General features: G+C 39.5%; 3 protein-coding genes across 6 annotated transcripts in view; 1 reads left to right on the top strand and 2 right to left on the bottom strand.

Moving 5' to 3' along the window:
* Positions 1 to 2,230, bottom strand: part of APBA1 (amyloid beta precursor protein binding family A member 1) — an 88,227-nt gene extending 85,997 nt beyond the window's left edge. For 2 of the 3 annotated variants that reach the window (XR_013777292.1, XM_079331519.1), the window contains exon 1: positions 2,062 to 2,230. The gene's annotated coding sequence lies outside the window, so the exon portion shown is untranslated. The remainder of the gene's footprint in view (positions 1 to 2,061) is intronic. The other variant, XM_079331520.1, reaches the window with a different exon arrangement.
* Positions 1 to 24,015, top strand: part of ATG12 (autophagy related 12) — a 307,791-nt gene that overhangs the window by 244,687 nt on the left and 39,089 nt on the right. The window lies entirely within an intron of this gene.
* Positions 21,726 to 24,015, bottom strand: part of PTAR1 (protein prenyltransferase alpha subunit repeat containing 1) — a 28,909-nt gene continuing 26,619 nt past the window's right edge. The window contains exons 6-7 of one of the 2 annotated variants that reach the window (XM_079331483.1): positions 23,604 to 23,914; positions 21,726 to 23,049 (exon numbers count right to left, since the gene is read on the bottom strand). In XM_079331483.1, coding sequence (XP_079187609.1) covers positions 22,701 to 23,049; positions 23,604 to 23,914 — 660 coding nt within the window. In that variant the 3' untranslated portion in view covers positions 21,726 to 22,700. The remainder of the gene's footprint in view (positions 23,050 to 23,603; positions 23,915 to 24,015) is intronic. The other variant, XM_079331484.1, reaches the window with a different exon arrangement.

The following is a 24,015-nucleotide window of genomic DNA, read 5'->3' as shown; positions in this document are numbered from 1 at the left end:
TAACTGAAGAGCTAATCTGTAAATACTTTTGATAGCCTTCCAATAGGCTGGCCTTGCACCTGTCTTTAACTACCTGTTAAAAGACAGCATAGTAGCCAGAAAGTTTGCTGCTTTGATTGAAGATAATGCATAATGTAAAATAGAAGTATCATTTTAAGCTACAACTAGAAATGTCCAAAACTCAGAGCAATGAATTACATGATTTACAGTACCCAGACAACACTGAACCACCACTACTTTGAGATATCAATGAGCTTTTAAGCCAAACTGATTTCTACAATCTCAGATCACATTTTCCAAGCAAGGCAAGCTGTCTCACACTAAGGTTTACATTTCACTCGTTAAACATCCACAACATTCATCTAAGGTGCATTACAACACTAAATGTTCTGCTTTTGCAGTTTCCTGCAATCATCCATTGTTACTCACCAGACACTTAATTTTTCTGTACAAACATGCATGAATGTACAGAATTCAATAGTAGATGTTGTCCTTCCCTCCTTAGCAGCACTTCTGGGCAGTCTACCCTGCCCCTTCCCCCAAAGCATCAGAGACAAAGGTAAACACACACCTCACTTTTGGTTTTGCAGCACCCAGAGAATAAACACGTTCTATGTCACCATCACCTTTTGGGAAGAATAGACATCACGTGCTTCTTCCCAACACGGGCTTCAAAGGCAGGTGCAGCTGGTCCAGATTCAACAGCAATGCAGCAGAACCTGAAGTACTATAACTGGAATATTGACAAATTATTTGGGACCCACGGGCCACAGCTGCAGAGCAGACACAAAACTGCAGCCACCTGAGTGTACTCTTATCAGCTGCTAACGTGACGCATGTCAAAGACGAGAAAAACGCTACATGGCTGCTCTGCCCTACACCCACATTAGCTCACTCTTAATGTATGCAGAGTCAGGCAAACATCTCTGCCTTTTAGCTCCTCAGGAGCTATGAAAACAGGCAGATCTGCAATGCACTCTCTAAACCAAACTGCAGCTCCGCAGCCCAGAAAACCTGCAACAGGAGAAAGCAAAAAGATGTAGTGTTCCATCCTAGACCCACAGCCCCATCTCTCTGAAAGGGGAAATTTATGATGGCAGTAAAACAAGTCTTGGTAGATTGCTCCTATTGACTCTGATCCTTAGAGAAAGCAGATGTAGTGCATACGGCTGCACTGACCAAGACGGTGGTTCAGACAATCATTGTTATCAAACTGCTTCCCCGGGGAAAAAAAAAAAAAAATAATAATAAATAAATTAAAATAAATTAAAATAAATTAAATTAAATTAAATTAAATAAATATATTTCTTTAAAATGAAAAAATATTAAAATATAAAGATGCCTTCCTTTCCCTGAAACCGGAACGTGACGGTAGCAGATGTCACCTATCCCCCAGCCCAGGGGTGGAGAGCACGCCCCACGGGGAGGATGTGAAGATCCAGCCCCGCCGGGTTCCCTGCTGCAAACCGGGATGCGGCCACAGACCCAGCAGCACCTCCCGAGGGAAGGGCTGCTGATTCCGTTCTGCGGTGACCACTCGATCTCCGGATGCCAAATCCCCACACTGCCCCCTCCCCCTCCCATTTCTCCTTTCCACCATAGAAAAGGTGCGCGTGGGAAAAAAAAAAAAAAAAAAAAAAAAAAAACTAAAAAATAAAAAACAGCAAACGGGCGCACCGGGGTATGCGCGGCTCCACACAGCATTATTCTACACGCATCCCACGCCCACATATAAAATAATGGGATAAATAAAGGGAGGAAAGCACGCAAAGCCCCGCCGGAGGCTGGGATGGAGGCGGTCATGGCCGCGCTGGCGCCGCTCCCGCAGCCCGGGGCAGGTGCGGCGCTGCCCCGCTGGCTCGGAGACGCGCGCACGCCCACGCAGCCGGACCGGGGCGGCCGCAGCGCCCGCACCCGCCGCGGCCAGGCGCCGCCGGGCGGGACAGGCCGGCATCCCGCGCCGGGCACCCGCCCCGCGGGCCCGCAGCCTCCCCGGCACCGGCGCCGCAGCGGGGGCGCGGCCGGACCCCCCTCCCGCTCCCGGCCGCGACCCCTCCGCACCTCGTGCGGGTCCGCGCCGCCTCCTCAGCAGGCAGGGCGGCTCCGGCGGGGGCGGCGGAGCAGAGCAGGGCGGAATGCCCAGCAGCCGGCCGCACCTCCCGCGGCCACCATCTTCCTCCTCCTCCTGCCGCCGCCAGCACCGCCCGGGCCGGCCCCTCCCGCCGCACCGCCCTCACGCGTCAGCGCGCCCGCCCTCCCGCCGCCTCCCTGCCTGCCTCCCGCTGGCTGCGGTGGGAGCGGGGCCCGCCGTGCGGGGGCGGCGCCGCCCCGCTGGGGCTGACGAGACTCGCTGGCTCCCGGGGCTCCTCGCCGGTCCCACGCCCGGCGCTCTCCGGCCCGGCTGCCGGCGGCCGGGCACCTGGGAGCGAGGGTGGCCCTGCAGGGCACGGCCGTCCCCCTTCCCTGGGCGCGGGCCCGCAGCCTCGGTGGCCCAGCAGGGAGGAGGCTCGCCCCGCCGGGACCGAGGCGTGAGGCTGGGTGTGCCAAGGCCCCGCATCGCCTGCAGCCGGCCCCGGGCGCCCTCAGCCCGGGGGAAGCTGCCAGGGCCGAGGTGCAGCACAGCTGGCCAGACTGTGCACGCAGCCTGCAGGGAGGCTTGCTGCCATGCTGCAAAGGGCTTGCAGTGCCTCTTTCCCAAATTCTTACTCCCCAGTTCACTTACGCAAACACAGCGTTGGCCCTAAGCTTGCCTCTATAGCCCAGCTGTAAATTATCGCGTATCTCTTCCAAGCTCCTGCTCCCTCTACTTACCTGCCTCAGTGATTCCACACGCGCAAACAATAGCCTAAACTCCTCAAGATGCTGTCTTGCATTTTATGGTATTTACACAAAATAAATTATCGGAGGAAATACATGTTTTTCCAGCCAGATTGATGCCTAATAAGTTTTTCATTTTAAAAGAAGCCAGGGGATTTTTAAAAGGCTAACGGTGAAAACCCTTTAAAATTCAAACTGGTGAATAACTGTAATATTGGCAACCTCAGTTGGTACATTTTGACAGTATTGTTGATTTATCTCTTCAGCGAACGTGTTAAATATCTGTGAAGTGTTTAGGCAAACCCCACTGCAAACTATTATAAATAATCTAGATAGAAAGGCTTCTAACTAATTACTATGATAACTTGGTGTTAGTTTGGATTTAAATTCTGTTTTTCCCCTACTTGTGGATACAGACTTTTTGGTTCTTGGTAACAACACCTATTCCCGTTACAGTACGGTTCAGTCACTCTGTATTGCATAGCTGCATTTTTAAATGCTTAATTCAAAAATGCCACAGTATTCTCCAAATGAAGACTTCGAAAATGAGAGTCTGAAAAAAAATGATGAAAAGAATGAAGAAGTGAAGGAAACACAAGTAATTTATTCTTTAGACAACAGCTACCTAAGTCCTTTCTTCTGCTTTTTATGCATTGCAACTTCATTTCTTCCCCTTCTATGATAATAGTTTCTATTCATCTCTGCTTTTCTATCCTATTCTGGAGGAGCCTAACATCTGTATCAAGAATAAATAAGCCTGGAGGCGTTTTTCTTTGCTATGCCCTTCATATAAGGTCCTGGAATAGCCCTGGGTTACCACAACTTGAGGTGTGTAGAGTATGCATGACGGATTTCCAAAACTATCGATTACTGGAGAGTTACTTTAGATAAAACAACTTGCAATCAAGTTCCTTCCTCTCTCAAGTTTCTTCCTTTCAAAATAACGAAGTGGTTAGTCCTGAATGTGATCTAAATTTGACCTTCTCTAAGAGGGAGATTTGACCTCTAGGGGTCACCCCGACCTACGTTTTTCTGTTACATTTCTATGGTTTTAAAATATTAGCAATAGCAGTCCCAATTACTGCTAAATTATATCCCAGAAAAAATTCATGTCCTAAACGCAGTTTTCTCCCTGAGCTCCACTTACCGTGTGTTTCACAGCTCATGACAGGTCTTCTAGCTCATAAGTTGTCTGTGAACCTGAAGAGACAGACGCTGCCAGAATGCAACGGCATTAGTATTAGTATAATGCTGCATTAGTACTGACCTTCAGGTTCTTAACTTGTTTTCATGACCATTATTTAGTCAAATTTCAATACAGAAAAGTAAAACCAACTTAAAAACCTGTAGGAAAAGCAGTAATCTGTGTCATTTATAAAATCAAGTTGTGCTGTGGATGAATCAATACTGTCTGCTGGATATTAAATTATAGCCTTCTGAGGGTGACAGTTTAGTTAAGTTGCTGTGGTAATCAGTGACAAATACATATTAGCCAGGTCCTGGCATATTCAGACAATCTTGCTAGGTAAAAAGGGCTATTTACACTGCACCAATTTTTTCATTGTATTGGGGGGGTGTGGAGAGAAAAGGAGTGTTGCTATTTATATACCCATTAGCCTAGATAAAAGCTTTGGCCCTGGCAGTTCAGACACATTTTCCCTATATTAGTCTACTAATCTAGTCAGTTCTACATGTTTTCAGGAACTGAACATTGCAATGAGTTTAGGTGTGTGTGACTTGTTATTTTCAGGCTTGGGCCAAAAGCAAAACAGCTCTCACAGGCTAAAAAGACCAGTGCAAGCTTGACATTTTTAAGGTCAGATAGCTCAAGCCCCAGAAGGGATGGAAATGAATGCTTTCTACTGCCTGAAAGCTCAGGATTACAGCTTTCATATCTCAAAAAGCATTAATCACTGACTCTGGCATGTGCATTACCTGTTGCTAGAAGAGAGTAGGCTGTTTCAGGGGTGCTTGCTGGTACTGAAATAGTGGGTTTTCAGACATAAAAATATGTTTAAATTCTGGTACTGGACCAATGAACTAAAGGAAGCCAGTTTTATGAATAGTATCTGCCAGACTCAACCATCTTCTCTTCTTTACTAGCTTCTTGGTCTGAAATAGCTAAGTCAATGGCATGGAATCAGATCTATTGTTTTCAAGAATAAAAATTCAATTTTGTCAACTATTCTGACCTCCCATATAAAATTTCACTGTAACTCCTTAGCAGTATAGCAAACACTTAAGTTCCACAGGCAGTTTCCTTCATAAAGTGATTACCCATGTCAGGGTATGATACCTTAACATACCTCCAAGCACTCCTGCAATCTCCACATCCACAAGGAGGATGTTCTTCCTTATCAGTTAGATAGGTGCAGTCTTTAAGGTAGCATTGGAAGAAATCAAACACTTTATTCTGTAAATGCTACTTCTACCTTATATTTGATTATATTTTATGGCACATGAGTAATACAGCCTTTAATTAATTGGGATTCAACACCACTTTTAGTCTTCCAGTGCTATTTCAAACATTAGTCAATGTTGCCAAAATGTTGGGGTGCTTCTTTTTCAGAATGTGGGAAAACCCTAGTGAAATGCCTAGATTTTTTTCTGATTAGGATTGTTCATCATTTCAGAACAAGCCCAATAGTGTCCTCACTGGTGGGCTGGTTCCTGGAGTCAGGTACTTCTGAATGCTGTGCCATAGAAATCAGCCACGTCAGCAGACCAACTGCTTGGCAAAACCAAGACAGAAGTAGACTCAGATCCAGTTTTATAACCTATAATGTCATGGTTTAGAAATGGTATACCCCAATTTAGTGTTGGCACTGAAACATTACAAACCATGCACCGCCCATTCACTCCTCTGCCCCCTCTCTTCCTCTCATCCCTGCAGAAGGCTAGAGAGGAGAACTCGAGGTACAGAGGACAAGAATCATGGGTTGAGATAAGAACAATTTACTGGAAGCAGCAATGAGATTATAAATGAACAGTAACAAACAATATTAGTAACAGAGTGTACAAGAGAGGCAAAGGGTTCGTATGTGCTCACCATGCAGACACAACGTTGTCCTTTAAAACTTGCTTCCTGCTACTGACTGCAAGAGACCCCTTCCTCCTGCCCCTGTGCACAGCATCAGGTAGTAAAGAATAATCTACAGGTCCTGGTGGTGCCCCTCCTGGCTACTGCTAAAATTATCCCTTTCCTGGCTGGGACCAGGACACAGGATCTTCTGCCTGTAATTTCACATTTTGTGTTTTGGATTTCAGTGATTTTTCAGTTGAGGCACTTGCACTATTAACCAAGAGAGAACAAAAGAAGATACATCCAGCCAAGGATCCTCAGAAGCATAAGGCCTCTTCTGCTAACAAAGGGAATCCAGCATCGCTTGAACATGGGGACCTTAAGAAAGTGCTGCAAGTCTTCTTATTTCAAGGTGATGTTTGTGACATATCAGGTGCAATCTTTTACTATTTGCTCTTTGAGGCATCTAAATGTCACAGTGGTAGCAACACTAAGCAAAAAAATATATGCCCTGCTATCTGAACACTTTGTAACTTATACCTTAAGCCTCATCACACTGTCTGGCCATATGGAAACACTCCTTTCAAAACCATTTGAGAAAGAAGAGCCAGTGACACTGATTTTTTTTATTATTATTACTATTTTAAAGTGGACAGTAATTGTATGATCCCTTTTCACGTGTCAGTCTTATAATACTGTGACACCTTGCTGATGAGAATGCTGTAGGAATGCAGTACAAGTCTGAGGTAGTTGGTGTCTAAGTCAAAGCTCAGAATGCAAAAAAATAGAAGACCCAATCCAGCTTACTCCAAATCAATGAGAAAATCATTCACCTAGCAACCCATATTCACACCGAGGGCGCAAATATAAGAATAAAAAAAGTACAAAGCAAGTGAAATAAACAAGGTTTAGCAGAGCCAACACAAGAGACACTCTCATAGCAGTCAGAGATATTTGTGTGACTTGAATGATGAATAAATTTGGATAATAAAGCCTTGTGAAAAATTGAAATAACTTTAATGTTCTCTGAAAAAAACAACAGAAACAGACAATGTTTGTAAATGAAAACAATGGTCTGTCTAGCCTTGCGCATACACTTGTATTTACTTTCATTCAAATAATAATAAGAGCTATTAATATATGTGAAGTCTGGTTTTTAAAATGATGGTGAAGCATAGCAATAAATGTGCTTCTATATGTTAAGTGTGACTAAAGGCTGAAAATGCAGCCTTTTCCTCTTTGTCAAATTAGCCTAGGCTGGCTTGTTGGGACCAAGTTCAGATACATCTGTTCTGTTTGCTATAGAAAAAACCTTTTATACCCTCTATTTCTAAAAGCTTTACTTAGTGGGGAACTAAGATTAATCATTATATGATAGTTGGCAGCAATAAATGAGATGCAAAGTGGATTTGAAGGAAGATGGATTTCACGCACTACTATCTTTTGCTCTCACAAAGTAAGATTGCTGGGTCAGGCTGAAGAATGGCATCATTTGGAGAGGTGAAAAGAGTAGGCAGTGCACATGATTGAAAGGTGTCAGTGGATGGTTAGGTGAGAAATGTTCCAGAACTACCACATGAACCAAGGTAAGACAAAAGGCAGCTTTTACCAGAGAAATGGGATCTCTGATTGTCTTGCTGAAGAAATTTCAGCCTTGCTCAAAGTACGTATGGAGGTGGGTTCACATATAACCATTTTGTCTTTTAAAGAAGGAAAACAGAAGAGCAAACAAATCCTAGGTCTCCATATTTGCCAGTCATAGGGGAGTTGTGGGAGTACAGGCAAATTTAAATTATTGACAGCACAGTTCCTTTAAATAGTCTGCTAGTTGTGCTGTAAAGATGTAGCAAACTCCTATGATTACATGCAATTTCTTAATTTTTCTTCAGCATAATTTTAGATGAAGGTTTGAGTTTTCTTGAGTTTTTTGTTGGCATGGTTTTACTACATATCACTATTAGAATAAATTGAAGTATGTGAACAGAGTGAAGAAAGTACACCCTTTTTTTGTATTAGCTTTTATTAAAATAGAGCCTGCATTTATTTGTAGTACTATTTCTTTATATTCAGTTGCACTGAAGATCATGCTTCATAGACACTTAATAATGCACTTCAGGACGCCACTAATTTTAACACATTTGCATTTTAATTTTTACTATGTAACCAATGGCAAGAAAAGGGAAGTGGTCAGAAACTGTAACGTTAGAGACCTTCCTGAGCAATGGCTGCAGTGAAAACAGTATGTGCAAAAATTAGCTTCAGTAGCAGCTTTTTAATGAACCATGGAAGGCTGGAGTATAAACAGTTAACCTGTGAAATTTTTTCTGCATGAAATATGTTCACAGAAAAGTTATTGATAGTAAGATTGAATACTGTGGCTCATAGGTGGTACATCACAAAAATGCCACAGATTCTTTGCAGCAGTTACAATATTGCAGTATTAGTAAATATTAGGTCTACTGCTCATTAAGCAAATACTTTCCAGCTACTGGTCTTGTGGAATTTAGAAACTGCAATCAAAAAATACACATATATACATGCATATATATATTTGCATTGTTGAAAAACATGTAAGTACAAAGACATAGTACAAAGTACAAAGAAGCGCAATAAAAAATTTCCAGACTGAATTTATCTCCCTTGAGTGCATGACTAATATCCTACAGAGGCCAAGAGCCAGTCCAGAGAGCCACATTCCTGATGCCTTTCCAATGAGATTCATATATGACAATACATTAACCAATTTGCATGTTGCTAAATATATGCACACCAACTGTTCCTTGATTTTTTTGGGTGCCTAGTAGGACCTGTGGTGCACTGAGCAGGGCAAAAAGAGAAATTGTATGCTTTAGTAAAACTATCAAGCCCTTTCACAATGCATGACATGACTTAAAGCCTCCAGAACAAAAGTCAGAGCAGCCAGGTGCTAAAACAAACAGTACAGCTAAATCCTGTCCTGCTCCTACAAATTCATCAAAACAAAACAAATTACTCCTGGTTTGTGTCACACCATGCTGCTTAGGATATTTAACAGTATGTTAATATTAATGAATGTGTAATATTCAAACACAGTTGTCTTCCCGCCCTGAGTGAGGACAAACTACTTATTCTTCTGATCAAACCTTTAGCACCACAAAACAAAAACCCCAAACAAATATATTCACTGATCCAGAAAATAAAAAATGGAGATAAAAAGAAGTACAATAATAATCTTGCAAACCATACAGATAGATGTAGGAAGGCTCAACTTCACTGACCTAGCCAGATTCACAGAAGCCATAAAGTAGCTTTTATCCTTCACAAAGAATATCAGCCTTGATGTTTCCAGACAAGCAGGTCCATTTGCTCATTCCATGCATTGGTAAAGCAGGTCTCTCATGCCCTGTGGCTACTCTCCTTTGGGGTGGTGAGCCAATAGTACTTCCTGTCTTCATTCAGTAGGTTTCTCATCCCCTCCTTCGCCCTCCAAGTTTAAAGAAAGATGTACTTTGTATTTCTGCCTACCTTATGGCAACCTCTAATCAGAAAGGAATGGGATATATGCATCTTCCCTTCTCTCCCCTCAATGTCCAGAGTCAACAACATGTTGTTCCAGTGCAATCTGACAGTTTAATCCATGAGCTGGTAAGTTTGCAGTGGTTAGTTCTACAAGCAGGGAGAGCAAAAGATTTACATTTTCTCAGTTCATTTTCACGTTCCTCAAAGCAGCCAGCTTTGACCTGCTGTGTATCAATAAGCATTTAAGTCTACATCCCTGTGTTTAACCCAGTGAACCCACGGACCTACTTCATTAATGCAAGCATGTTCTCTTCATCAATTGAAGACCAACTGCTGACAGAGACAGCCCAAAGTTCTTCTAGACAGAAGGGAATTTATCAATTTATATGTCATATTGTCTCCTTTCCATCCTTGTTACAGTCCCTTAGAAATTACTACTCAGCTCTGCCACCCTCACCTCCAATTACTCAATTCAAGCAGTAATTGCAGTTTTCCCTTTGTTTTAGTGGTTGCACTATCTTACAGGGAAAACTGCAACTACTGCTCAAATCTCACAAGCAGCTGGAAAATGAATTTTAATTTCTGTATTAATTCAATTCAAGCACTACCCAGTTGAATAGCCTTTCATGTACTGCAGGAACCAATAAAGCTATTAATTTGAGGACTTTTTGAAAGGTTTTATTTTTCCAGTCAAAGTGAAAAGGCTTCAGAAAGGAAAAGAATAAAGCTGTCATGGAATAAAAAAACCTACACTTTCCTTGGAACAGGCAAACCTGTTCGTACAAAGGTATATAAAGTGAGAGAGTTTGCTCCCTTATAGATATCTGGTCAAGGGTCTTCCCAATACCAAAGGGCATAACAAGTAAAGGGGGAGCCACAAACTCAGCACAGAGACACAAACCAAACAGATGAACTAACAGAGGCAAAGACAAGAAAGAAACCTAAATGATGGGTTATTAAAAAAACACAGGCAAATTGGAAAAGCTGCACCTGGTAAGGATGCAAACCTGAGGGTCCAGGGTGCCCAAGGTGATAAGTGTACCTGTGCAGATGTGCATGATGTGCAAGAGTGGGGATGGGGAGGCAGTGGACAGTGGTAGATAGCAAGGGGTACAAAAGGGACCAGTTACTCATAAAAGACAACCAGGCAGCACCTTGTAAAGGCAGCAGTTATGCACAGAGAGGTTCTTCTTTCCCTTTTCCTAAGAAAAAAACATATTTTTCTTCAGTAGTGAATACACCTAAATAAGGAAAGAAATTAAGATCAACAGATTACCAGTGGCTACTAAATTTTCATGGCGTCACGAACTTGTTTGAAGTGTTGAGGAATCTCGCTGGCTTAAAGCAGTCATGTCCCATACAGCTAAAGATGCATACCCAGATTCACTAACTTGGCATGACACTACAGAATTTGGATACCTTTTACTTTGCTTCATGCCTATATGTGTTAACAGATGTAAGCTTTTAGTTTCAGAGTAGATAATGATAATGCCCAGATTGATCTCTTTCCCTTTCTTCTGTTTGACTCCACTTGGTAATCACTAACTGCCATGGAAACCACTAACTGAAACTTCAATTATGTCACTTTTCCCAATCAGACAGAGGAGTCAGGCAGATTAATATTTCTGTTTAAACAAGCAACCTTATATGGTGAAAGAAAGCAAGACCTTGAAAACTTCACAGGTCCGGAGCTAAAAGCCTTTGTTATCCTCATCTTTTGAGCTGTAAGACAACAGCAAAGGGCACTTCAGCATGACAAAAAAATATACTAGAGGGTATGTGAGAGTAGGGAATATACTCAAGATTAAAAAAAACAAAAACAAACTGTCTCATATTAAATAGAAAACTTTCCACTTTCCTTGTGAACACTCCACTTCAGAATCCAAAAAACATTTGCCCTATGTATTGGTTTTGCACAGCCTGGTTTTTGGTAGCAGGTAGGGCAGAAAGATAGCTCCTATGAAAAGCTGCTGGAAGTTTCCACTGTATCCAGCAGAGCGAGATGGGTGTCAAGATGGACATGCTACTGGCCTAAGATGGGCCAACGAGAGAGGCTGGTAATGCCTCTGTGATGACATATTTAAGAGGAAAATCAAAACAAAGTTACAGGCTTTGTTTCTAGTCTGCAAAGATGAAAAGGTGAGAACATCAGAGGAAAATTACATGGAGACACCAAGGTCAGTGGAGGAGGAGCAGGAGGTGCTTCAGATGCTAGAGCCAAGATCACTCTGCAGGCTTTGGTGAGACCATGGTAAAGCATCCCTGCAGCCCATGGGGATCCACAAGGATGCTGAGATCCACCCACAGCCCATGGGGATCCATGGGGGATGCAGAGATCCACCCACAGCCCATGGGGATCCATGGGGGATGCAGAGATCCACTCACAGCCCATGGGGATCCAGGGGGATGCAGAGATCCATCCACAGCCCATGGGATCCATGGGGATGCAGAGATCCATCCACAGCCCATGGGGATCCATGGGGATGCAGAGATCCACCCACAGCCTATGGGGATCCACAGGGATGCAGAGATCCATCTACAGCCCATGGGGATCCAGGGGGATGCAGAGATCCACATTGCCCATCTGCAGCAGGGAGGGTGAGCTAGTGACTCTCAGAGGCGCCTGGCATTGGGCCAGTGTCAGATCGTGACACTCTGCAATGGGTGTCATCTTCCCCCAGGAATTGCCTTCCTAGCTTGTCAACACCTGCATGCCAGACACTGCTCATGCAGGTAATAGCCAGACTCATACAAATAACTAAAAAAACCTGCTTCTGTTGTGCTTTTTTCCATGCTGTGCTCAACAAACTTATCCACCCTCTACCGATACTTCTTCACATAACATTTGCACGTCTTCTCTTTTTTTACCTCTTTACCACAAAGTGCAGAAAAGTAGTTCTCTAAGTGCTTCAAAGTTTTGGTTACGAAGGAAGTGGCAAATTCCTGGTTTGACTTAAGAGGTGTAGAAGCCCAAACAGACTATAGAGTTAACAGTCAGATATTGCACACTTCTGGAAAACCAGACACCGCCCTCTGTTATCTGGCAAAGGAGTCATAACAGTGGCATTAGTAGCTCTGGAAGATTTAGACTTACTGGAACCAGAAAACAATGGAGGACTTGAAACCCTGTGTCAGAGAACAAATAATTAGTACAAAGTGCAAGCAGAAGGGAATGACCATGCAGACGTATTTTTAACTTCTTTCCCTGTATACCTGAACAAGATACCAAGATGACAAGATAATTTTAGAAACCTGTAAGTAAATTTGAGAAGTATTGGACCTACAGTTCCTCACACCTTATAATACACATGAAATACCAAACTCTCTAACTTGAAACAGTTTTCTCATATGCCATTTCATTAAAAATACCCCAGTGCCACTGCTTAATGAAATAAAAATCCTATTCAAACCGCATGCTCTGACAGTTCAACATTATTTTACATTATTTTTTATTAATTTAATACATTATTTAAATGAACCTCATAATTATTTGGATTATTTAGCCTGGAATGAAAGCTCTTTATAGAGCTACTGATTACCCTGATATACAAGGACTGGAAGCAAATTTACTGCAGCATTGACTCAAGTTTAAAAAAGAGATCTAAGCATTTAAGTCAGTTTTGCAAAAAACTAAACAATTTTTCATAAATGAAATCACTGAACTATACATGAAGTAGAACACTATTTTGAAGAGCTTAACTGCAGGTCAACACTGGATCCAGCTGTATTTGTATGTGCATAATTAGAAAATTTACAAAAATAATGAGAATACCTCAAGTATGCTCATCTGGTTCAGATGAGAGGTCAGATTTCTTCTTCAAGTAGTCTCATAAAATTTATACATCAGAATTCATGTTCTAAAGGCAGTCAACTGCAATCAAAGTATACCATGTATAGTACTACTTCTATATTACATCTATCTTTAATATGAAGCAAAGAAGGTGTATTTTATTATATGACAAGAGGTCAATTACCTGCTTTTAATATCTGTGAAATGCTCTCCCTCCAATTGTACAGCATAGAAATTGTATGGAATCTGAAAAGACTTAACACAAGCTATTCTGGTTGATTCTAGATTTTAAGAAAGGCAAGCACATCACAGAAAATCACGCTGAAATTTTAAAAAGTTAGAGAAACATAAGCAGCAGTCAGCTGTCCAAGTTCTGCAACTCTAAGCAGCATAGCCAGATGTCTACTGCCAGATAGAAGTATCTTAAAAACAACTTACTCCTGTTCATTTCTGTCCTTTTAGAAACTAAGCTTAAACAAAGATGTAGGAAAGTTTATGGAAAGGCCTAAGTGTCAGTGTTTAAAAAAACCAACAGTAAGACTGCTATAATCACCTAACCCTCAAGAGAAGATGAAGCTCCTGTCAAAGGAGAATCAACAAAGAGATCAGCAGTAATTACAGATTACCAGAAATTACGAGGGGTGTCTGTTGCACAATGAATGAAAATGGACTTCAGTGTTGTCAGAAAACAAGAGTTTTTTAGGAGATGAAAAGTTTATTTATAAACTGCCAACATTTAACAAAAACAATATTACACTATTTTCCATTTTCTACAGAAATACAATAACTTACAGCGGTGCTTAGTCCATTTTGTCACTAATACATATAAAACAAGTCTGCTGATAAATAAGTGAAAAAAATCTGTTTACCAACCACCACCACTAAAATTGTACCTGTAAATTTTGGAAGACATCTGCATAGAATAGTTAGAACTGTAAGGGTGCTCCTTTAAATTTTGTAAGTAATTTTGTACTAGTAGGATATGCAAAAATTTAATTAACATGCAATACAAAATACTTGTGATAAACAAGGTAAAACTCAGTAAAGCTAAAGGTAAAACAACTGGATATCTGTGCTAAGATGCCCTTCTATGTTTCTAACTAGACATCAGGAAAATGCATGTTTTATGTGGTGGAATTTCAAATTCCCTTCACAGCAAAACCAGATTTATAACCATTAAAATCCATACTTGGCCAGGCTCCACTGAAGGACTGAAGGTGTGATGGAAGTTTTCTAGTACTAGATAACAACAAATAATGGTAGAACATCTCAAATCAACACTAGATGCATTTTATAAAGTAGATTAGCTGTTAGCTAGTGGCAAGCATTTGTGGAGATGGAAAGGTGAAAAATGTACAGTTTATTGTTGATCATAAATGCAAACCAGCACACCTGGAGAACAGCAACACTCAGGCCATCCACTGTTTAAGACATTCCCATCCAATATTGCATCAGTTATCACACAGCACTTAAAACCTCACCTGTCATCCCTAAATACCTTGCACGAACCTCGAGCACTGGTACCTATTTGCTATTCATATGCAGTACTTCTAAAACTAAAGTGTTACCCTGGTTTGCACACAGCTTAATTGTATGAAGCTTTTGCCACTAGAAAAGATGAAAAATCATGGAGGCAGGGGAGAGAATGGGGAGTTTTGAGCTGGGACAGGAGGTGGGGTAAAGAGGGAGCGAGGAGAGGAGAGGAGAGAATAGAGGGGGAAAAAAACAGAGGGGAAAAGGAAGCTTTCATAGCTACTCATACCTGTAGTACCCTTAGTTTTTCTCTAGCTGCCCTTTTAAACCTCTAACATTCCATAACCTTAATGGCTCCTTTTCCACAGTGATAATGACTACACACTACATACACTAACTGTTTTTTGGTTTTTTTTAATTGAAGCCATAAATTAAATTATTTGTGAAAGGCAAACAAGACCCTTACAATTCATCATACTAAATATGTCATGGGTATCAGGTAGATACCCTCATACCCTCCCCACAGTATGGCCTGATCCAAAGTCAGTGAAGTTGGTGGGAATTTTGAAACTCATTTCAATAGATGTAAAAATAAAGCATTCAGATCACAGATAACCAGATCCTGCAAATTACTTCTATACAAAGACCTTGGTGGGTTTGTTACTTGCTCCTTTCTGAACTAATGAACAATCAATTTAAGTAAGCCAAGATAGCTCACATCAACTATGGACTTCCTTACATAACCTTTCTACCTAGCAGCTAGTAAGAGAAAATGAAAAAAAAAAAAAAAAAAGTATATGAGAGAAGCATTTCTAAGCTTTGCATTTAGGATGATGAACAATACTTTCAGTAACGCCCTGTGATTTCAGGTGCTCATTTTAGAACATTTGGAATGAATCACATTGTCTAAGAGGAAACAGGAAAGGTGCTAGCATTTTCCAGTAAAACTGCTTCCTTTAAGGAAAGCTCTCAAAGTCAGTAATTCAAAATCAAAAGACACGCAAAATGAAGAGTAATTATGAAAATATTTTATGTGATTTATTTTTACAAAAAGAACACAAGAAAAATATTGAAAACAAAGTACCAAAAAGACTACTTGTTGTTTTTATTTCAATACCAATTTAAGTCACTAGTTACACTTCTCTCAGTCTCCTGTGATGATTAAGCAGTCATCCAAAACATTTGGATTTCCATTTCCTTTCTGGAGGACTCATGAAAAGTATCCCCTGGGTATTGACTGAGCACCCCCAAATTTTCCCAGCTTGCAAGACCTTACAAACTCTTTCACAGTCTCAAATACTCTCTACAAGCACTTGGAATAAACACCACCACAAATGATGTGGTTGGTGTGTGTAGGCATTTGCCCAAGTATCATGATAATCAGGCAGATTAAGACAAAGGGGAAGCAATAAATCTCACTGCTTTCAGCAGACACCCTGGCACTGATCCTGCTAGACTCAGACTCAGGACAGGTCATCCATGGAGGAGTCTGTCAGCAGAGAGCCAGATGTGGGTGATTTTTGCAGTGTTCACAGGACATAAATACAGTTCCACCATCCATCCACTCACACATACATGCACACTTATTGTGGGAGAATAAATATAGATAATTTATTCACAGATAAATTCTCTACTGATTACCAAAAAAATAAAAGAAGAAAATAATCCCCATCTGACAGGAATTCATCCTATGACAAAGTAAGACCTGTTAAAAAAAAACTTTATGCTTTACATTCACAATCCTGTAGAACACTGGTCTATTAGCAGATTACTTTCCAGTGTCTTACTGTCCTGTCATAATTTTAATCTTTCTGCTACAAAATTTATGATTTATCTAATTTATCTTGGAAATCTACATAAAATTTACAATGGCCACAACTGTGCATCTGAGAATTTTTCATAGAAAAAATATTGCAAAACATTATGTTTAAAACTAGTTGTATATCCCCCTAATAAGAAAGCTATGAGAATTAAATATTTTTGCACGTATCTTTTTAAAATAAACATCTCCCTACGTAGAATAGTACTTTGATGAACATGATGGTGTTACAAAATTAGAGTTTATTGGCTCACTTGAACACTGTAGTGTTGTCACTACCTTGGATCTTAATGCAACTTAAAAATTTTTAAGACATCTATAATTTTGATTATATGAAAGTAATGAGATTATATGAAGTAAAGTGTGTTCCCAAGCACACTTTTCAGGATGACTACCCAGTTTTAAATGTAGCCATTTCAAAAGAGAAAAACTGGTACAAAAAGGAATGAATACAGTAGGTATATTTTGCTTTCTAAAAACAAATTCTAGTACCTCGTATCATTTATGTGATTTTTTTTAACAACAGGTTTAAAAAAACACATTCCTTTTATCTACTCATTACATGCACCATTCAGGAAAGCTTAACATAATAATGATGTACCAATTTCATAACTTTATTCACAATGAACAGACAGGTGTACCTCATCCAAGAAAAGCTCTTTGTTAAGCCATAATTATATTCCATTTAGAAAATGTCCCATGAAGAAAATATGCACCTCACCGTGGGTCCTCCCCACCTCTGTCTATACAGTAAGATGTACAGCAGGTTCCAGGTGGTGCAGATAATGATGTTTAACAAACCAGACTTAAGAGTTCTGTTTTCCAGAATAACTGCATGTAAGAGTTTGACAGCCATCAAAACAGATTTAGCATTCAGAATCCTAACGAAAGGTTTTAAAATATTTAATCTAAGACCTATGGTGCATCAACACAGATGCTGTAAAAAGCTTCCCCATGACTACAACATACTTTGAGATACTAACTACTCTACTGAATACTACTAGGATACTCAGAGAATAAATCCAACAACTGTCAGGAGTTTCCTGCAAGACTGTAACAGCAATTCAAGACAAAGATTAACAGTATGAAGCAGATGAGATGGTGAAGTCTACTGTTCATTACTGGGTACAGTGTTGGCTTATGGGTAGATTACAAAATACTACACTAGACAAAAAAAAAAAAAATATTGAAAGCCAGTTATTACATGTTTAGCAATTTTTTCTTTTTAATCAATAATTATAAACTGTAAAAATGCACCCTAATTCACTACAATAGACTATGCCCTGAGAAGTAACATTACACACTAAGCAAAAGCCTCTAGAAGTGTCAGGTCTGCAGTTCAAAAGCATCATATATGGAATTCCCTGGAAGCATATTTCCTCCATTTTTCAGCAACAGAGTTGCTTCTTCAGAGGAAAAGACTAATTAAAATTCATGCTAATTCTAGCTTTTTCAGCTTTATCTACAAGAATTTTTTTTCCTTTCTCCTTCAAACTCTCCCTGGAAAACCTGATGGATTCATTGATAAAGCTCTTGCTTTTCACATCTGAAAGAGGATATAGGCCTAGCATGAGGTTCTGAAATAACTAAGCCTGATGAACTCCACTTAAGGACATCAGTCAAAGAACTATTTGGGAGGTAGTCAGTTACTCAAACACAGAATCAGGCCAGCTCACCATTGCTACATTCTTCTTTGCTGGTTGGAAGAACAGAGAAGAGGCTGAGAAGAAACATACCTCTGTGTAGAAAGGGAAAATTATAGACAGGGACACTGAACTTCCTTAGAAACTAAACTGAATGGTAAGTGCATTTGAGAATTGGTGAGTTACACCCTTTTCTTTGTATCTGACACTGATAAAACTGTAAGATCTAATTATACATATCTCTCATCACCCAGTGAATGCAAAGATGCACTTAGAAGTGACATCTACATTTCAGTGTCAGTTCACTGCTTTTTCCAAAATTGCTCTACAAGATACAATTCAGCAGTTGTGGGATTTTCTTCCCACATTGTAAGTGCAATGGTTCACCTCCTACTAGATTAAAAAAATAAAAAAAACCCAAGAAACCAAAACAAAAAACCAAACAAAAACCCAAAAATACCCCAAAAAGCACTCCTCCCTTACAAAAGGAAAACAAAACTAAACAAACAACAACTTGTCCAAATATTTAATCATCCAATCTCTAAAGACTCACAACTTAAATTATTCTCTGGTACTCACATTTTGCTCAGTGTATTATATATTTTTGGAAAAGTATGCTTTGTGAGTCTGGTTATGCAGACAAACCTTTCCAAAACACTTTGTTTCTGTTCATCAATATTATACAGTACTGTTTTAAAAATTCATTAACTATCTACTTAGGAAAAAAAATCACTCCCATCCATCAAGTCTAGCTACACATTCTAATTAAGCAGCACTAGAACAAAAGTGGAAATGCCAGAAATTATAAGACAAAAATCTAAGCTTTCTCACTATATTATCACATTGCTTATTTGTCTTAAAGCAAATGACATACAAGGTTATTAACCAAATAGTATAAACTGACAAGTTACTTTATCCCCTATTTAAATGACACATGGATTTTGTTGTATAAAGAATATGTAAGCAGTCAATAAAACACAAATATGCAGCCATGAGTACATTAAGAATAATAATCAGAGCAGCTATAACAATGTGTTCCAATAACTTCATACAAGTTTGTTATTGTAGCTATCTTTAATGCTGCATGTTTTTCCAGTGACTGTAACACACAAGACAAACAAAATGCCAGTGAAATAACAGTTACTGTATTTAGCAGCTGAGAATTTACCACTTAAAAACATGATTTCTATTCCAAATTCTGTAGTTTCAAATTACATTTGTTCCTCGAAACCCTTTGTTTCTAGTACAAACAAATTTCTACAAAGACTAATCCAGTGAACAAAAAGAATCCATTCAAATAACACATACTACAGCAGAAGACAAAATTAGGAAAGATGCTGAACTTTACATGAAGATGTTTAAAGGTGTACAAAGTTTGATTTTATATGTGAAGAAACTTCAGAGAGTGAGAGCCTTGTATTCTGCAGCTTCTGCTGGACATTTTCTCTGCAGGAATGTTCACCGATTAGATTTTTAGTTTCTGATCTCTGAAACACAAAACAGCTGAAATGCCTTATGTAAAGTAGCTGTGCTCATTGTATGTTAACTACCAATGGCCTAAAGCCACTTTCTTTTCTTTAAGCAGTGTCCAAAGGGGACTCTGCAGTAACACCAAGAGGTTAGACAGGTATGCTGCAAAGATCCTGGTTCCAGAACTTCCCATCAGCTTTGAGCTTAATTCAGTATGTTAGCAGCACCTCTTCAACCACTGCATGCATGAGGCTTCAGGACACTGACAGTCTGAAGCAATTTAGATATTATTTTCCTTTTGCATATAATATATATTGTTACCATTAAAAAATTAAAGCTCAAATTTAACAACTTACTGTTTGCATTTCCTTCAAACAGAAGGATTATGACTTGTTTCAATTTCACTGTTTAGTTTTCAGGCCTGCTAACATTTCTAAATGTAACTATTCTAACTGAATTTTAAAAAATAGAGTACAGAGGAATATTTCCATTGGCAGACTTTAAAAATCTACACTTATGAGTTATACTACAGCCATGAGTGTTTTGCAAAGTAGTAAGAATTTCAGCACCATCTCTAATCAGAGTTCTAAAACTCATAGTTCCAAATACTAGAATTCAATGCAACACTATTCAGTTACATAGAACCAAATCTTATTGTCCTACAAGAATGCATCACTTTTGCTGACATCAATGGGAACTACACACATGTGTATGAGGGCACCTGCTTAAATGTTTATGATGTCAAGTTCAAAAGCACTGAACTTCCACAGTACAGCTCTAAGAATGCTAAGATTCCAGATCATAGAAGATACTATATAATGATTTTCAAGTCAGAGTCTAATATTAGTATTTTCTTCTGAAAGCCTCAGTCATTCCAGTGCAAGAAGAGACAGTTCAAGAATCGTTTCTTATGCTCCCATTTTTAAGATTGCTCCTACCACTAATATTTTTCTCATAAACAGGTAATTTTTGCCAAGGTAAACAGAACACAAAAAATTACCAAAAGATTACCAAGTAGCCTAGGACCAAGAACCTGATCTTTAATACATTGTCCCCTTGACTTCACACTTTAATGGGATACTGTTAATCCATCTGACTGAGGTTACTACACATACTTTAATGTACCATCCATATCCAATAAACATCAGGTCCCTTGGACGTGTAAAAGTTCTTGCTCCAGTTCTTAAGTTCAGACTCCTGTTTGTACTTGAACCTATCCATGTCAGTCACCACTGAGGCAACATCTTATGACAAAACTACACTCTCAAGCCAATCCCACACCTCCTTCAGACAACAATTATGTTCTTCTGTAACTAAAACCATCAACCAAACCACCACAGCATCCCATAGCACCTCCAAGCTAACAACCACATACTATGGAGAGGCAGGTGTGGATGCCCTCTGAGACAAAGCTTTGACATGGAGATGCTAAAACCTAGATCAGTCTTATCTATGTACTGTAAACAGAACAGTGTACATTTAGAAATGTCATTGTTAGCCACTTTGTGCCTGAAATGAATCATGAACATAATCTCAAAGATTGCAAGTGGTCTGTTTTCATTTTGAAATGCAAGAATAAACTCCATTCATCAAACTACTTAGAAGTAGAGGAACTTCACATCTCAAGTGCTTTTTTGATTCGAAGTGACACATTTTGAACAGGCTACCCGTGGTTTTTCCTCCCTCATTGTTTCTCTCTCTGCCCAACAGAAACAGCATCTTGAAACTTATGGTCAAGAGGCATATGGGGCAGGAGATAAATAAAGCAATTATGGCAAGGACACTAACTTGAAAATTGAATACCCCCAGAGAATGGTCTGCTTTTAAAAGAGGCAATGTTGCCATTGTATAGACTTCTACAGTTGTAGAATGTTTTCCCGGGGTCTGTGGACCAACACAATTCTACTAGTGTAAAAAATCCCTTTTACAGAGAAGTTCTAAGAAAGTGAAAAAATACACCATTCATATTTGATTTCAAATTCCCTTAAAACTTATAGTTATGTAAACAGAGATGTATGGTTGGAGTAGAGCTCTTCCTTAAGGGTAAAAAAAGGAAAAAAAAGAAGAAACCAAAGAAACTGAAAGAAACTGAAGCTCTTCAAAAGAACAGAAGGGAAGAGTTAGCTCCCTCCTCTTGCTGTCACTTTTTTTTTAACTGTAACAGTTGAACAGTTTTTTTAACTGTTAACAGTCTCAAAGATCAGTTGGAAGAGCTACTTTTTACTCCATCCAATATTGGACTTCTAGGGTTTTGGTTAAGTACAAGTTACCAATGTGTGATTTAGCCTAGTGAGAATCTGTAGTGTAAATAAGACATTCAGAAATGTGTATCAAGTGTGATTAATTCTGGATTGCTGAGATGAAATAAATAAATAAACACCAAGTAAGAAATGAAAGTAAAGTGGTCTGTTTTAAGAAAACTATTTCCAAATACAGCCAAATACAGCTCTGACTATGGGTGAACATGTGCTTGAACTATCTTCTGCCATATTTTCCTGTATCTGTTTATCAAGATTTCAACCTTATAGATCTTCCTATCAAGATAACATGACAATTAATAAGCAAACAAAAACCCAGTTTTACAGTTAAAACCCAGTAAAAGGCATGATAGCTCCAAAAATGTTGCTGGAGCCTTCAGAAAGAAACACTGTATTCTGGTGTTCTACCAAAGACTGCTATACAAAAATAATAGCAGTCAGTGAATATGGCCTGGATCCAATAAGGTATTAGCATGATGCTACACAGGAACAAACTGGGAATGGGTTTAGCTGATATGACAGATTCTCCCATTCTTTTTTCAGACACTCTGTTGCACAAGCATTTTGAACTTTTTGAACTTTTTTTTTTTTACCTCCATTTTTTTTTTGAAGTCAAACAATTCAGTCCATCTTAATGCAGAAGTAAAAAAAAAAAAAAGAAAATATCATAGGAAGCTGATAAGAGTGATTTCTTACAGAGATTAAGTAACAAACTGTATTTGCTTAATAAAAACATATGCCAGTTCTTTAATAAAGTGACAGACTTCTACTCTGAAATTTAGCTTTAGGACTGACCATCAAAAGAGAGAGAAACACAGGGCTAGCTAACACTTGCAACCAAGACATGCATTGTGTCTGAAAAGAGAATATTGCACTAAGAGAAGAACCCTGAAAGCTCTAAACACCTCTTTCACTGACCTAAAAAAGTAACTAACCATTTTCTATAAGCAGTAGCAAACCTGGCTTGGTCCACATCCCTACAAGTCGATAATACTTTATCAACAAACCGGTATTCCATTTCTGGACCAAGAGAGTCCTGCACAGGAGCACGCTTCAGGCGTTTTGTTTCTTGGGTATAACCTTGTTTGCTGCTGCATTCATTCAAACCATCAACATCCATAGCTTGAGACATGTGACTTGTTGCAGGACTATGGTGGGAATTATTCAGACTTTCATCACTGCTGTCCACAGATGATACCACTGCACTCAGGAGAGGAAGTTTGTTGCTTAAGTGCTGTTGAAGGTAGAATACACACCTTCTTCAAAGGAAAAGAAGAAAAAAAAAAAAGAGAAAGTCATGCACTGAAAATAATCTGCTGTTGCTGCTGAACTGTTTAGATTCATCTGCCATCCCACCAGATTTCCCTCACAGACACAAAATCTGCTCTGTCTGTGAATGCTGTACTAGAAAGGGCTCCATGTCATTTTGGCAAATCTGCTGTTACTTAGTCAGGAACCTGCACCCAGCTAATGAAGTAAACATTTTATGCAGCCAAACTTTTATCTACATTTTGTTCATTTTTTTGTTGTTTAAACATTTAAAGTGTGAGGAGGCTCATTAACAGCATCTTATGTCTCTTGCACATATTATTGGGACAAGAAGAGCTTACATCGTAAGATATTTAAGCCAAATCAAATCTCCCACACAATAGTTCTGACTATGCTCTTGAACATTTTCCAAAGGTTTAATACATAGTAGCTTAAAAACCTTTTATTGAGTGGCACTTCCTAAAACCAGAACGATTTGTTTGGAAATACCATGTGAAGAATCAAACACAAATCAGAAGGAAGTTCTTTTGACAAGTCCTCTTACCTATGACACCACAAGGTTTCATGCCCTGGGTAATTATCAATCAGCTCACTGCAGAGTTCCATCTCTTCATCTAAGCGGCGGGGGAGATCCACGCTTTGCTCCTCTGCACAGGCAGCTTCTGTCCCAGCATTCTCTTCCTCCTTCTGAAGGTTTTGTTCTTTTACCATTTGATTTTGTACCAGTACGTTGTTGTCAGTCACCGTTCTGCGTATCAAGGAATTGAGTAAGAACTGGCGGTAATGAAACCCACTGTGGTCTGAGACATGCATGGATACCCAATATTTAGTGGATGAAAGTTCATCGAGGAGAACCTGAAACAAAATGCAGGGACAGTTATCAACCAGTACAAAGGAGGAACTTACCACTACTCTTTCTATATTAAAGTAATCCCTTCTTTGGGGATTTCAGCCAC

This window comes from Erithacus rubecula (genome assembly GCF_903797595.1).
Source record: "Erithacus rubecula genome assembly, contig: SUPER_Z_unloc_4, whole genome shotgun sequence".
Taxonomy (NCBI): Eukaryota; Metazoa; Chordata; class Aves; order Passeriformes; family Muscicapidae; genus Erithacus; species Erithacus rubecula.
This window is presented reverse-complemented; position numbering and strand designations above follow the sequence as displayed.